The 13,592-nt window shown below is 32.6% G+C and overlaps 1 protein-coding gene across 1 annotated transcript; it reads right to left on the bottom strand.

The window, feature by feature from the left end:
* Positions 1–403: 403 nt before the first annotated feature.
* LOC145572261 (uncharacterized) lies at positions 404–11,550 on the bottom strand (the record flags this gene model as incomplete). The annotated part of the gene is made up of 9 exons (XM_081631254.1): positions 404–966; positions 1,339–1,369; positions 1,995–2,087; positions 2,260–2,376; positions 5,000–5,086; positions 5,233–5,331; positions 6,821–6,875; positions 8,081–8,142; positions 11,299–11,550. Coding segments are annotated over 9 exons (972 nt in total), but the record flags the coding sequence as incomplete, so codon positions are not given.
* Positions 11,551–13,592: the final 2,042 nt, after the last annotated feature.

Below are 13,592 nucleotides of genomic sequence, written 5' to 3'. Positions count from 1 at the left end.
ATGAAACGAGCTGCAATTGAAAAGCACCACCAAGGCACAAATAGTGCAACATAATAGATGTGGGTGCAAAAGCCAACAGAGAAAATACGTTTGAACATTAAATGCACCTATTCTTGGAAGCATCTGGAGCTGGAGTAAGTCTAGGCCCATACCTGGTATGATCCATACCAAGTACTTTTTTTTGTTTTTGTTCATACTATTATTATTGATAAATATATAATTATGGTTGCTTTTATACTGTTATTTTTTACGCTATACTATTAGATAGTTATTATTCCAACGAGATTTTCGATGAAGAAAGAGGAAAAGAGAAAAAAGCATATATTTTTACTATACTGTTATTAATAATTTTATACTGTTATTGATTTTTATGTTGTTTTGGTCCCTTGGACCATACCTGGTAGCGGCCCATCACACCTCGGAGCTGGAGTAAGTATCAAGAGCAATACAAAACATTGTGCCATAAGAAGACCCATGCTAGCAAGGCTGTGTTACATTCTTACAAACATGGCAATTCTCAACAACTAAAATAATTGATTTGTGAAATTATACTATGAAAAATTGAAAATAGTGCATGAATTGCAAGACTATACAACAAAACTAGTTTATAATATAGAAAAAAAAAAAAAAAAAGAAACAACGATACAAAATTTTATCCTATTTTGCTTAATCCCTTTGGCTCTCTCCCTTCTATTTTGCGTAACCTTTTGAATAGTTCACAACTCAATTAAAACCAACTACTATAAGACTAAAATGAGTATATACACGGCACTTGATGCTCAAAACATTCTCAAGAAGGGTCGACTTTTATAACGAGTGGCTGCCAAAAATCTGAAGGTGACTCTTTTACAGTAGGAAGCTTTGATGCTTCGTCTGAAGCCAAAATGCATTCAAAATCAGCATTTTCAGCTAATGCTTTATCCAGAGAAGCTTTAGCAACTCGGGTTATAGACATTATAAGGACCACTGCAAAGTAAGATACAGAATACGAGAGTTAGTCAAGTTCACAAGAGTTGTATCACGCCCCAGAATTCTATTTACTTCTTCCATAGTTAAATTGGTAGGGGGTGGCTGCTGTTTAGAGCCTATAAATTGCAAACGATCAAGATGTTACTCTACTGAAAAAAGTAGAATGAGTCATAACAAAATTGGGCAGGTCTTGATGATTATATGTATAGCTGAGAAGTGGGAATTCTCCAGCTAGATAGCATCAAATGAAAAGATTATTACAGTTATTCAGTATGCCAGTTAAATTCCAGGCTGACATAAGCATAGTCCTTCAAGAATGACAATGAAAAATTTACGATGTACAAGAAAATAAAATAGTAAATGACTCACCAGATACAATTAGACCCAATCCAATAAAACCCTGCAGCAACAAGATAACAGAATGAATTCCAGATTTTTCAACGGAAATGCATGCCAGCATAAGTAATTCAGTGGTTCTGTCCATGTGAAAGTATTTGGAAGAACAAGCCCAAGAAATTTACGTCTTAAGGTTTAATTTTAAAATTTGTTCTTCTGGGTGCACTGAAACATAACTTTCTCCAAGAAAAATAGTTTATCATTTCGAACTACGCTCTTAGATGTCTTCCATGCTTGCAACTTACAAGACGCTAAAGTGGTTATGCATAAAAACAGAACACAGGGATATAGAATGGGAATGACACTTGTCAGTTATGATTAGAGAGGACTGAAGGGGACAACATTTCAATGCTAGAACAAGGTGGCAATAAGAGACGAGTGAAGTGAGGATAAATCTAAGTGAGCCCAGTCATATTTGTGAAGACTTGCTACATATATAACAAGTATGGGCTGACAATCATAGTGAAAAGCTGAAAACTACCACCGAGTTGTTTTACTTGTTTGCTATGTGTACTATAGTCAACAATATAAGCTTAATCAAGAATGAATAACCGACAACTGAAACCTTGTGTTCTACAAGAGAACATGTTGATCAGATAAGCTAAAAAAAATTAATAGGAAGCACTTACCAATCGAGCAGTTGACACCTCACTCCATCCATGGGTGACATAAGAAAGGTTTTTCAATGTTGTACCCACATATACAAATGCAAATGTGATCGGCTGCAATGAAAATTAAACATGGTGATAATTAGCTTTTACAATGGAGTAGCCCTCCCTGTCTTTAAGAGAAAATCGCACAACAGAGAGTAAAAGGGAGAATGGTGGTGAATGGAAACAATAGAATTAAACGAAAAGAAAATTAGATAAGCTAACACAGAGCAGCATGCAGTACCATCATTCCCAACCATGTTGCCAGGATGTAAGCCCCCAAGTTAATGGGAGTTACAGACAGGAGATAATTCAACATGTTGAATGGAAGGAGGGGAACCAGTCGAAGTAGCAAAACAATCTGTCAACAAGAGAGTTATTAGTGCAAATGTAGACAGCCTACTGTAAAACAACTCAAGTATTTGGTCATTATGTAGAAAATAGTAATAATTAATAACTAAAAATAATTCAAAATAAAATAAAAAAATAAAAATAAAAATAAAATAAAATAAAAAGATCTTTAAACAAAAAGCATGATAACTTGACCTAAATGTAGCATTATGTGAACTCCCTCCCTTCACAGTGATTTGTCCTTTCCCACTTGGCATGGCCTAAAAAAGTAATCTTTCTTATTGTAAATGAAACAACATTCTGGGAAAATTATAAGACATTCTTTATTCATGATTTATCAAAAGTAACATAGGGAGAACAAGAAGCTAATTTTTCAAAAAAGGGGGGGGGGGGGGGGGGGGGGGGGGGGGAGGGAGGGTCTCGTGTCCTCATCAGTATATATTTCTGGAAAAATTGTCCAAGTGACAACTTCAGGATAAAAAGGGACTGGCAGGAGAGGACAGCTGAAATAAATATCCACAGTAGAGTAAATTTTCAATATGATCCACAATAGAGATAGTTGATTCTCAGCAGAAGTCTCCAATCTTACATCATTAATAAAACCCATTACTTCAATAATTTCTATTCCTTAATTTCAGCCAAAAACAAAAAAATTAAAATAAAGGCGAACATTAAATAACAGCCCATCAATTCCTTTTCAATAATATATGTTTCTGGGCCTATCAAGCAGCAGACCTGGGGTTTTTCATATTTTATCAATTTAGTGCAAGTGAAGCTTAGTTTTAAAAGGCCCAAGATGCAGCAAGGCACAAAAGTTCTTGGATCCTAGGCGCCAGGCGAAGGTGCGGGCCTTTTGTAGGTGAGGCGCACTTTTTGATTGATAAGTCTAAGAAAAGATTTATGAGAAAAGGTGAAAGACCATGTGATCACTAAATAGGGTTCTCTAAAAAGAATTGGGGCATATGGGATGTTTTTCTCCTCTAGTATTAGTAATAAATTTAACAGCTGCAAAGTCACATGGTGTTTTACTTAAGAAGATTATTTTACACATCAGCTATTGATGACTTACTATACAGCATAAGGTGCAACAAGCAACCTAGAAAAAGCACATAGGCACGTGCCTTTTGTAGGACTTTGAGCCTCACAGAGCTAACTCTCACGCCTGACTGTGACTTGTGTTTAGGTGCAACTAAGGTGCACGTTACAAAATTATTAAGTAATCGGAATCATATGAAGTATGTGTGATTATATCAAGGCAAGAATTGGCATAGAAATAAAATGTGATAGACTCATATGATTCACTCCAACCACCACTAAGGGTGTACGTGAAAAGGAAGAAAGGTAAAGAGAAGAGTGTCCAAGGGGTAGGGAGCATACAGCAGGCACCAAAAGAAAGGGGTGACAGCAAGGCAGAAACGGACAAAAAGAATTAATGATCCACTATGGCATTGAGAAATTGAAGAAGAGGACAAGCTTATTCTCTGATGAAGTAGAAGACAAATCCAATTAATTCTAGGTTATTGTAATTGTTATAAATAGTCAGTAGAAAAGTAATAGTATGTTATGTGAATTTTGAATGATGTTTTGTAGAGAGTTAGTAGCCTCAAGCTGCTGGTGAGACTGATAGCCTAAAGTTATCACTTTTTAAAATCTGTCATTGTCAATCAAATACTCAAGCTTTTGCCTTTAGAATTCTCTTGCAAAATATAGCTGACAATCTAAAAGTACTAGTCTATTACATAAAAGCCTAAAACCTATACAATTTAGATGACTTACTGCCAGGTTTCATTATTTTCTTTACTCGTTTTGAGTTGCAATTACATCAAGCTAACTTGATTTATAGCATGGATAAGTTACAAATAGTATGGGTTGGCAATAAACCTCACAAGAAGTTGGTTGAATGGGAGTGTCATATATTACTAATCTGCTTCTAAAAGAAACAATCACTGTTTCCACTGGAGGGCAAGTTATTGTTTACTGCATAACTGTTACTTATGGATAACAGCTAACTTAGGTAAAGCCTTTCATCAATATGACTTACAAGAGACTCCAGCCCATGACAAGGCTGGGGGAAGGAGAGGGGTGGGTCAGATATAAGCAATTAAGCAGTGTAGCTGCTCTAATAAAGAGAGGATACTTTCAAGTCAAACTGACCTTCAACCCAAAATGTAACAAGCCCCCACTACTTCACAATAATAAAATGTCAATGGTTTACTTAGTCATTTAGGATAGTTTTCAATGCAACCCATCTGAGCTCTCCGTACCAGCAGATAACATTAACGCATTGGGTAATGTCCCAGCAACAGCGAAGGCAATCTTCTTGGACATAAACAAAAGAATATGTTGCCTTGCTGCATATACTTTTGTTTATGTCCATGAATTATGGATGACATACAGATTACTGATATCCTGATTTTTAAACACTGTTCTACAATTTCCTGTATGGAATTATGATACTTCAACAATTTAACCACAAGAACCCTCAAAATTTTCAACACATACCCAGATTTCCAAATTACATTGCTCACTGATATTGTACTCATTGTTTCGTCAAACACATCAAACTATGACAGACAAAAAGAACCGTTTTCACATGCACACATCAACTGAGACCATACTCAATGTAGTATTACCTTAAAGCCAGACTTTTGAATAGCAATGGCAACTGCTTGGAACTTGGGGTAGTTCTTAAGCTTTGACATAACATAGGATTTTCCGATCTGAAAAAAGTTAAAAACAAAGAATTTATCAGCTCATGTAACATTACAATCAGGACAAGATAAAAATATATGAAATAAGTACTAAGAAAGTAGCAGCAAGCATGTACACAATGACAGACATGCACATGGAGGCATTCAAGACTTACTGTTCTTCCAAGAAGAAAAGCCGCTGTAGCACCAAGTGTGGCTCCTGTTGAATCAGCAACAAATCCTAAAGGCAACCCAAAGAGATAACCTCCCCCAAGCTGGGGAAAAAACAGGCCAGGATCAGGAAATCACATAAGCAGTAATACGAAATAAATGTGATCAGTCACTGAAAAGCAAACATTTGCAAAAGATTACTAGGATAGAAAGTGAGATGTATTGGTGCAAACATCTACCTGATCTAAGAAAAGTGAAAAGATATGTTTAATCACTATGCCCAATTCCAGTTAATTTTTGAAATTAGCATAGATTTTGGCCCAATGCCCTACTGATTTTAAATGTCAAGATTCTTGATTCAGGATCAAGCACTATATTTTACTCAATTGGCAGAAAGAAATCACCAACTATTTTCACACTATATCAGATTTCATGTCATATCTCAACACTAGTTAATAAATCAGTATGAAGCTGGAGTTAGAGAATCTTCCAATTCAAAGAAAATGAAAAAGTCCATTTCAATTTCTGATTGCATTGACATTAGATAATTCAATAACATTTCCATGTCTGTTGTTAAGCTAAAAGTCAAGTGCTAGTCAGTCAATCAATCAATCACTCAAAGCCTTAATCCCATAAGTGGGGTAGGCTACATGAACCAAAAGTGATTATTCCGTGTAGTCATCTGCAAAAATCTAAAAGTCAAGTACTAGTCTCTTCAATAAAAGATCTTACGTAAATTAACTCTCTGCAACCGTGTTATAAGGCCAAAAGAGTCTCTTTACAGCTGTACATACCAGGTTAGAAAGATTTGACCTCTCCCCTCCTTGACAAAAGCAGGAACAATATTAAAGACGCAACAGATGGTCTAGTATGGTTTGTCGGGAAGGAGGGAGGCAAGAACGAGCAATATAAGAGACATTGCTGGCAGCTCAATATACAAAAACTAAAGACTCTGGTGTTTCAATAACCACCTAGTGATCCATGCACAGCACAAAAATAGCAATTCAACATTTCTTCAAAAATATCTAATTTGGAGAGACGAAATAATAGAAGTAAAAAAGGCATTCTAAAATAATACTTCCTCCACTCCAATAATTTGGCAACAATGGACTTTTTGCACAATTCATCACTCTTGTTTGACCATATAATATAATTTATACGTAACACAAAATAGTCATGTGAGATCTTGTTAGATTCGTCTCATAGAATAATTTTACATTATCAACTTTTTATAATTTTTACTCTTATACAATTATAGATATTTGACATATAAAATGTGATTTGGAATGCATAATTTCATCCTTGTTGCAATATTATTAGAATGAAGTAGTATATAAGCTCAATTGTTAGCGCCCAAATAAGGATATCATCATACCATTATAAATACTATGATACAGAAGAATTTGTGATATATGCCTGAGGCGGTCATATACAATTTCATGGAGTATAAAATTTAAGTGTAAGCAACCAAATGATAATCCTAGAATTTTCTATATTCCCTTCCTAAGATACTAAGAACAAAGAAAAGGAGCAAGAAATATCAATCACCATGAGAAAATATTGTAAAGAAGAACCAATAAAAAAGTTTCATACCGTAAGTACTGAGGCGGGAACTGCTAGAACTGTAAGAGGAATGTATGCAATAGCCCTAACAGAATAAAAAAGCCTCAATTAAGTTGCAGAGCCAATATTAAAAATGATCTATCTTTGCTGAATTAGAAATGTCTGCTATTGGGTGAGTTTACAGTAAGACAATTTGTTTATACAAAAAAAAAAAAAAAAAAAAGATGTACTTCCTCCGTTCTTTTAATATTGCACCACTTGCCTTTTTAAGGAAGTATCACAAATACTGCACCATTTCTATTTTAGGAAAAGAAATATATGTGTTCACACTACAAATACCAAATGTAACCTTACTTTTCAACACTTGATTTTTTAGTTTATGTATAACATCAAATGGGCAATCTTGTATTTTTACCTTTCTCTCTCATCATTTTTCCACTACCAAAATCTTGTGCCAAACTCTTATGGTGCAACAAAAAAAGAACGGAGGAAGTATATCTTTTGAGATAACTGAAATAAAAACACTATTTCCTGATTTCATCACACAATCCCTTCAGCCATTCAAATCAATCAACCTTTACTCAAAGCCATAAATATTTTTTTAGAGCATGAAAAAAGAGTAAACAATTTACTGTTTATAAGTCCTCAGTTCCACAAATATTGTACCATGTAAAGTTTAATGCTTCCCCACATACAACTTTGACCATTAACCAATTTAATTCTCATTAAGTTTATAAAAAAAAAAAATTTTAAAAAAAAAGAAAAAAGAAAAAAAAAATTGATATCTTTAAAGCATACATAAGGACAAACCCGACAAATCTAACAATATCCCACATCTATTCTTTTCTATATGTATAACACACAACCGGATGGTCAAATGGGAACATTTGAAAAATGTAAAAATTCAGCATGGAGCAATAGCCGTGAAACGAAGCTCATCAAACCATGCATATCCAAGAATTCCCTACACCCCCCCCCCCAAAAAAAAAAAAAAAAAAAAAAAAAAAAAGTTTCATGAAGCACAAAGATCACTTAGATCATTTATTGTCTTCCATCAAATCCCATGTCACTTTGTATGGCCTTCATATTTGATTTAAGTCCCATACCCTCATTTCCAGCAGCTATTTATAAGAAAATTTTATATGCTCGCTTAAAGTGGGATTAAAATAAACGACAATGTTCACATTTTATAAAATATATGGCTTCAACACTTTAACCCTCGCTCACTTAAAGTGAATATAAAAAGAAACTTGTAACAAAAAGGAGAACAATTCCATAGAAGTAACTTACAATACAACAGGGCCCCATGGACCAAGATCCTCCTTGACCCATAGCAAGAAATCCTTCAGATACTGCCAAAAAATAACGGATAAAAAAAAGTACATGTCAATATCAGAAATCAATAATGGTAAGTATAACTATAACAGTGAACAATCATGTTTTAACACTGCAATGGGAGTTCAAATTCCAACTAATAACTGATTCAATTGTTCATCAGAAAAATGAGCTAAGCTTTGCTCAGTTACCAAAAGACATTAATTATTCATTTACTCCTATCATTTCTCTTTTAACACTAGAATTGATAAAAATAATAATAATAATAATAATAATAATAATAATAATAATAATAAATAAATAAATAAAATAATCACTAAAATAGAATAATAAAAAGGATAACTATTGTGTATTAGCACATGACATCTAACAGTTATATTGATAAGATTTTTAATAGTATTTCTCCTAGTACAAAGGGACGAGATTGGATATGCATTGGCTCATTTGCTCTTACTTTCAATCATTGTTCTGGTACTGTAGATTCAATAAACAGAAAGAAAGAAAAGAAAGAGGCATAGTGATATCAGTTATGTTGTATTGCATTCATATGCTACACTACAGAGCTATAAAGATTAAAGACACCTTCATAACATTTCAATACCTTACCACCATTTCAGATGTATGGGAATAAAGCCATGACTATAGCAGCGGGATCAAATAACACACATTTTTAACTTTCTTTTCTCAAGAACTAAATTTTTAATACAAGTAATCGGAACAAAAGAACACAATGTAACACATAAAAATTAAAAAAAAAAAAAAAAAAAACTTATATCTTAATTTCAATAGATTAATAGCTATTATCACTACCTCCGTCCTTTTTTATTTGCTCCAAAGCAGTGGAGTTACTTTCTTAACTTTTGGTTGAAAGTAGTTGATGAGCAAGAAAAGTGGTGGGGTAAGAAGTAGTGGTTGTAAGAGTAAAGTTGTGGTCCCTACAGCCAAAAAATAGTATGGGGCACTTAAAGGGACGGACTAAAAAGGGAAATGGAGATAATATTTAGGGAGAGGGAGTATATTTGAATACCCTAAGTAAAATATATATATATATATATATATATATATATATATATATATATATATATATATATATATATATATATATATATATATATATATATATATATATATATATATATATATAATTGAAAAAAGGAGACATGGCCAAAACAGTATAAAGCACTGATAGTCCTCTACACTATTTGAAATGAAAGCCCATAACTGTACAAAATTCCCTACTATTTCTACTCTGATGGAAGCAATTGTAGATTAGCTTAATTACCTCAAATTAAAATACCCAAATAGCTACGAATGCTCAATGTCCTCCTCCAGCCATGATTTGCTACAGTTTACTGTTGTGGCATCAACTTCCAATTTGAGGATCAAATTGCATTTCACTACTCTTTTTTCAAGACCTAATTGCTAATTTTCTACAGGTTGGACAAAACATTCTTAATTATCAACTTGTCTCTCCTCTAATCTCTCGACCATATGAAATACATTTATAAGCGCCAATTTTATCAATGTAGCCTCGTAATATGTAAATGAGTTCAATATTTACGGCTTTTTTTCCAGAAAGATGTTTCTTCTACCTTTCTTCATTTTCCTATGACCTTCAGAGATCCCTATAGCCAAGCACAAGATTTCTCTTTGACTAGGTTACTTCTATTCTTAGGTTACTTCACAGCATTCATTGCCCCTCACTAAGAGGTTCCAGCAGCAATACAAGTTGGAGGAAGCTTTCTTACAAAATAAAATAGGGTTGTCAACAAAACAACTTACAGCAGCATCCTTTCTCCTAGTCTCTCAATACTTCGACCAAAGGCTTTTGTATTCCACTAAATTTGTAATTGTTAACGCTCTCTTAACATGCAGGCACTAAGACAACAAGTGAAAAATAGCAATAGAAATATTTTCTCTTAAAGCCAAAAACTGCAAAATAGGATACAATTCTTTCTCCATGGATGATCCTAACTAAAGAGTTCAACTCATCCAAACTATTCTGACTTCCAAATTTCGCATGACGGTAAATTCTTGGATTAGTGTATATTAGTACAAGATAGTCAAAGTCACTTCATTATTCTGAAAGTCACCCCAGTACCCATATCCATTTTAAAATTCACCTTGGTGCATAACGATCCTAATTGAAGTCGGCCCATATCTTTTAAAAAGTCACCTCATTCATCATACAGGCACACCCGCCTTACCGTTACTGTTTCCATGATACACAAATTTGTACATGTATACTTCTACAATACCTAATGGTTCTTAGAAACTTTCTTCTAATAGCTCATTCTTATAATTAGAAGATAAATCTAGAAAGAGCACATCTTGTGCCTACCCGAAGAGTCCAAGAGACATGATTCACACCTAATGTAAACTACATAGACCCAAAAACAATTATTATAGGGTGCATAAAAATAATGTTGCAATAGGCCTTCATTCTCAGACAACATGCCATATGTCTAATTAGAAACCTCACTATCCACGCAGATTTTCCCATATACACTGCCTTGATTCACTGATTCCTATTAAGTATTTAACTTGGATTCTGTTCATATTCAGCCTGCCTTAGTTCCTAAATTCGGTTGATGGTGAATACCATTAAGCTAAAAACTAGAGCCTAGCTGACTACAATTATTGCATAGGCTGTTTAGGCAGTACAACATCAACAAAGCCATGAAATGCAGGACCTCATAAATCTTAGAAACTGCTTTTGACGCTTTTTATTAGCACACTGTAGAACCCTATAGATCATCTCCTTGCTATGTGCAGCTTCTATCTCATGTTGATGAACACGCTATTCAAATTTCCAATCTACTTCAGAACGCCGAATTAACAATTAAACTTGACCCCATAATTAACAAGATCCTTTACAAAAATACAAAGTATCATATAACTTGCACAATCACATTTCTTAATAAGACACAAGATAAAGCCGAAGAATTCTCAAAATGCCAAGTTGCCAACTCCAATCTAGTCATATCACTAAACTATCATATATAGCAGAAAAACACCTCAAATGCGATTTGAACAGTTTCTAAGCAATCAATAACAATTCAATGAAACCCTTGACAATCAACAACAAACCAATAATCAAAACCAGATCACAATCACAATGATAAAATCACTAAATCCCAAAAAGAAAAAATGGGAAAGTTTAGAATGACAACCTGATCAATGGGGAGAGCATAAAGGAGAGAGAGGAAGCCGAGGACGATAAGAACGGCGACGAGGCGGCGGAAGGCGGAAGAGACAGATTTGGGGAAAAAGAAAGCCACAGAAGAAAAGAACCAGCGGCGGAGGAGGAACCATGGGCGGGTGGCGCGGTGGAGGTCCTCACCGTCTACGGTTAACTCCGGCTTCGATGAGGATCTTGCCCTTAAACTCAATCCTCCAACGTTTGCCAGGTTTCTTAAATTTTGTCAAAATCCTACAAAACTGCCTGAATATTCTAATCTTCTTCACCCAAAATCTGAGTATGAATTTCTGCCTGATTACTCTAATCTTCTCCACCCAAAATCTGAGTCTGAAATCCTGCCTGAATCCCACTGTTCTTCACCCAAAATATGAGTCTGAAATCCTGCCTGAATCCCACTGTTCTTCACCCAAAATATGAGTCTGAAATCCTGCTGTTCTTCACCCAAAATATGAGTCTGAAATCCTGCTTAAATCCTACTGTTCTGCACCCAAAATCTGAGTCTGAATTGCTGTTTTTTTCTGGGTATGTTGGTGTCTGAACTGGGGTTGGTTGTTTATATAGTTTTCTGGTATCAGCAGAATTGGCTACACACTTGATTTAGTGATCTGGGTTCATTGGAGTTTGAACAAGATGAAGTGGGCTAATGGTAGATTGGAGGATTGGAGAGTGGAAGTTGGCTAGTTCGTCAATGTTCGTATGATTGTTTGTGTGTTTCCATCAGCCCAATACGATAGATGGTATAAAGTACTCTATAAGAGCGATTTCCCTTAAAATGATAAAAATTCCACAATTATGCCATACTAGATGTAAGTTCGTGTGATGCACAGATTTTTATTAAATATTTTTTTATATTTATGTTGATTTGTTAAATTTTTTATTTTTATATCTTATAAATAGCTACCTTTAATTAAAAAATTATAATAAAAAATTATATCTTTTTAAAATAAATTTTATCAATCTTTTTTAATCTAATCTCATTTTCTTAATAAAAAAAAAAAAAAAAAACATTATCTAAGATTATGTTTTTCTAATTGTGACTTAATGTACTTTACATATTAATGATAAAAATTATCATAGATAATATAAAAGGATTATATTTTTTAAATTGTGATTTTATTTTAAATCATAATAATTTTATTATGATTTTTTTTTCAATTTAAATTTGTATTCAATATATTTTAAAATTTTCAATAGGATAACATGTTTTAATAATATTTTATAAAATTATGATATAATATATTCATAAGATTAATTAATGATTTGAATTCTCAACCACTATAATTTAACTTCATAAATCTCATTCTTCAATCAATTTTGGACGAAAGTGTTGATTAAAGTTGACTTTAATTGAGGCATAAACGTAATCACCCTATAATTAAAAATAAGAAATAAAGTTAATTTAATATATTCATAAAATTAATTAATTAAAAACTAAAGAGGCTTATATAAAACAATTTAATGTAAATTTATAAAAATAACTCCTCGTTAAATAGCACCATATCCAAACTTTTTAAGCTATTTTATTTGCAGAAGTTTAGTATGTCAAACAGGTAAGAAATTCGTACTTTGATTTTTCAATCATTTTTGCTAAGATCTGCATGTAAAAATAAAATTCAGTAAACAAAACAAAAGCATATAATCGTTAAGTATCCCAAAAAATAAAATTTAAATAATGACGATTACAATCATAAATTTAAAAATATTTTTAAAATTAAAATAAGAATTACCAAGCCATTGATTACCTAAAACGACACAAAATTACTTATACAAAATTCTCTTGTATTGATACGAAATTTTTTTGGTGTTGTATGACGCATCAATTTATAATGGTAGTTATGACAAATTTTAATTTAATTATGATTACTGAACAATTTTTAGTTCTTATCACAAATTCTATCAAAATTTATCTTTAATGGTAATTTATCATTTAAATTTAACACTATTATTTATGATATAATCGTATAATAATACATTTGTTTTTATAAATTATCATATAAGCTATTTTTTTTTCTAAATTATCATGTTTTAAATTTATAATTACACGATAAAAATCTTTCCCATATAATCACACTTTTTTTTTTTTTTTTTTTTTGTAAATTATCATATACGTTGTTTTTTTTTTTTTTTTTTTTTTTGTAAGTTGTCCTATACTTTTTTTTTTTTTTTTTTTTGTAAATTATCATATAATTTTTTTTATTTTTGTAAATTTTGATATTCAAATTTGAATATCTAAAGACAATCTTTACTTCTTAAAAAAAGATAATT

The sequence above is a fragment of the Chenopodium album genome, chromosome 12, assembly GCF_948465745.1.
Source record: "Chenopodium album chromosome 12, dcCheAlbu1.1, whole genome shotgun sequence".
NCBI classification, from domain to species: Eukaryota; Viridiplantae; Streptophyta; class Magnoliopsida; order Caryophyllales; family Amaranthaceae; genus Chenopodium; species Chenopodium album.
This window is presented reverse-complemented; position numbering and strand designations above follow the sequence as displayed.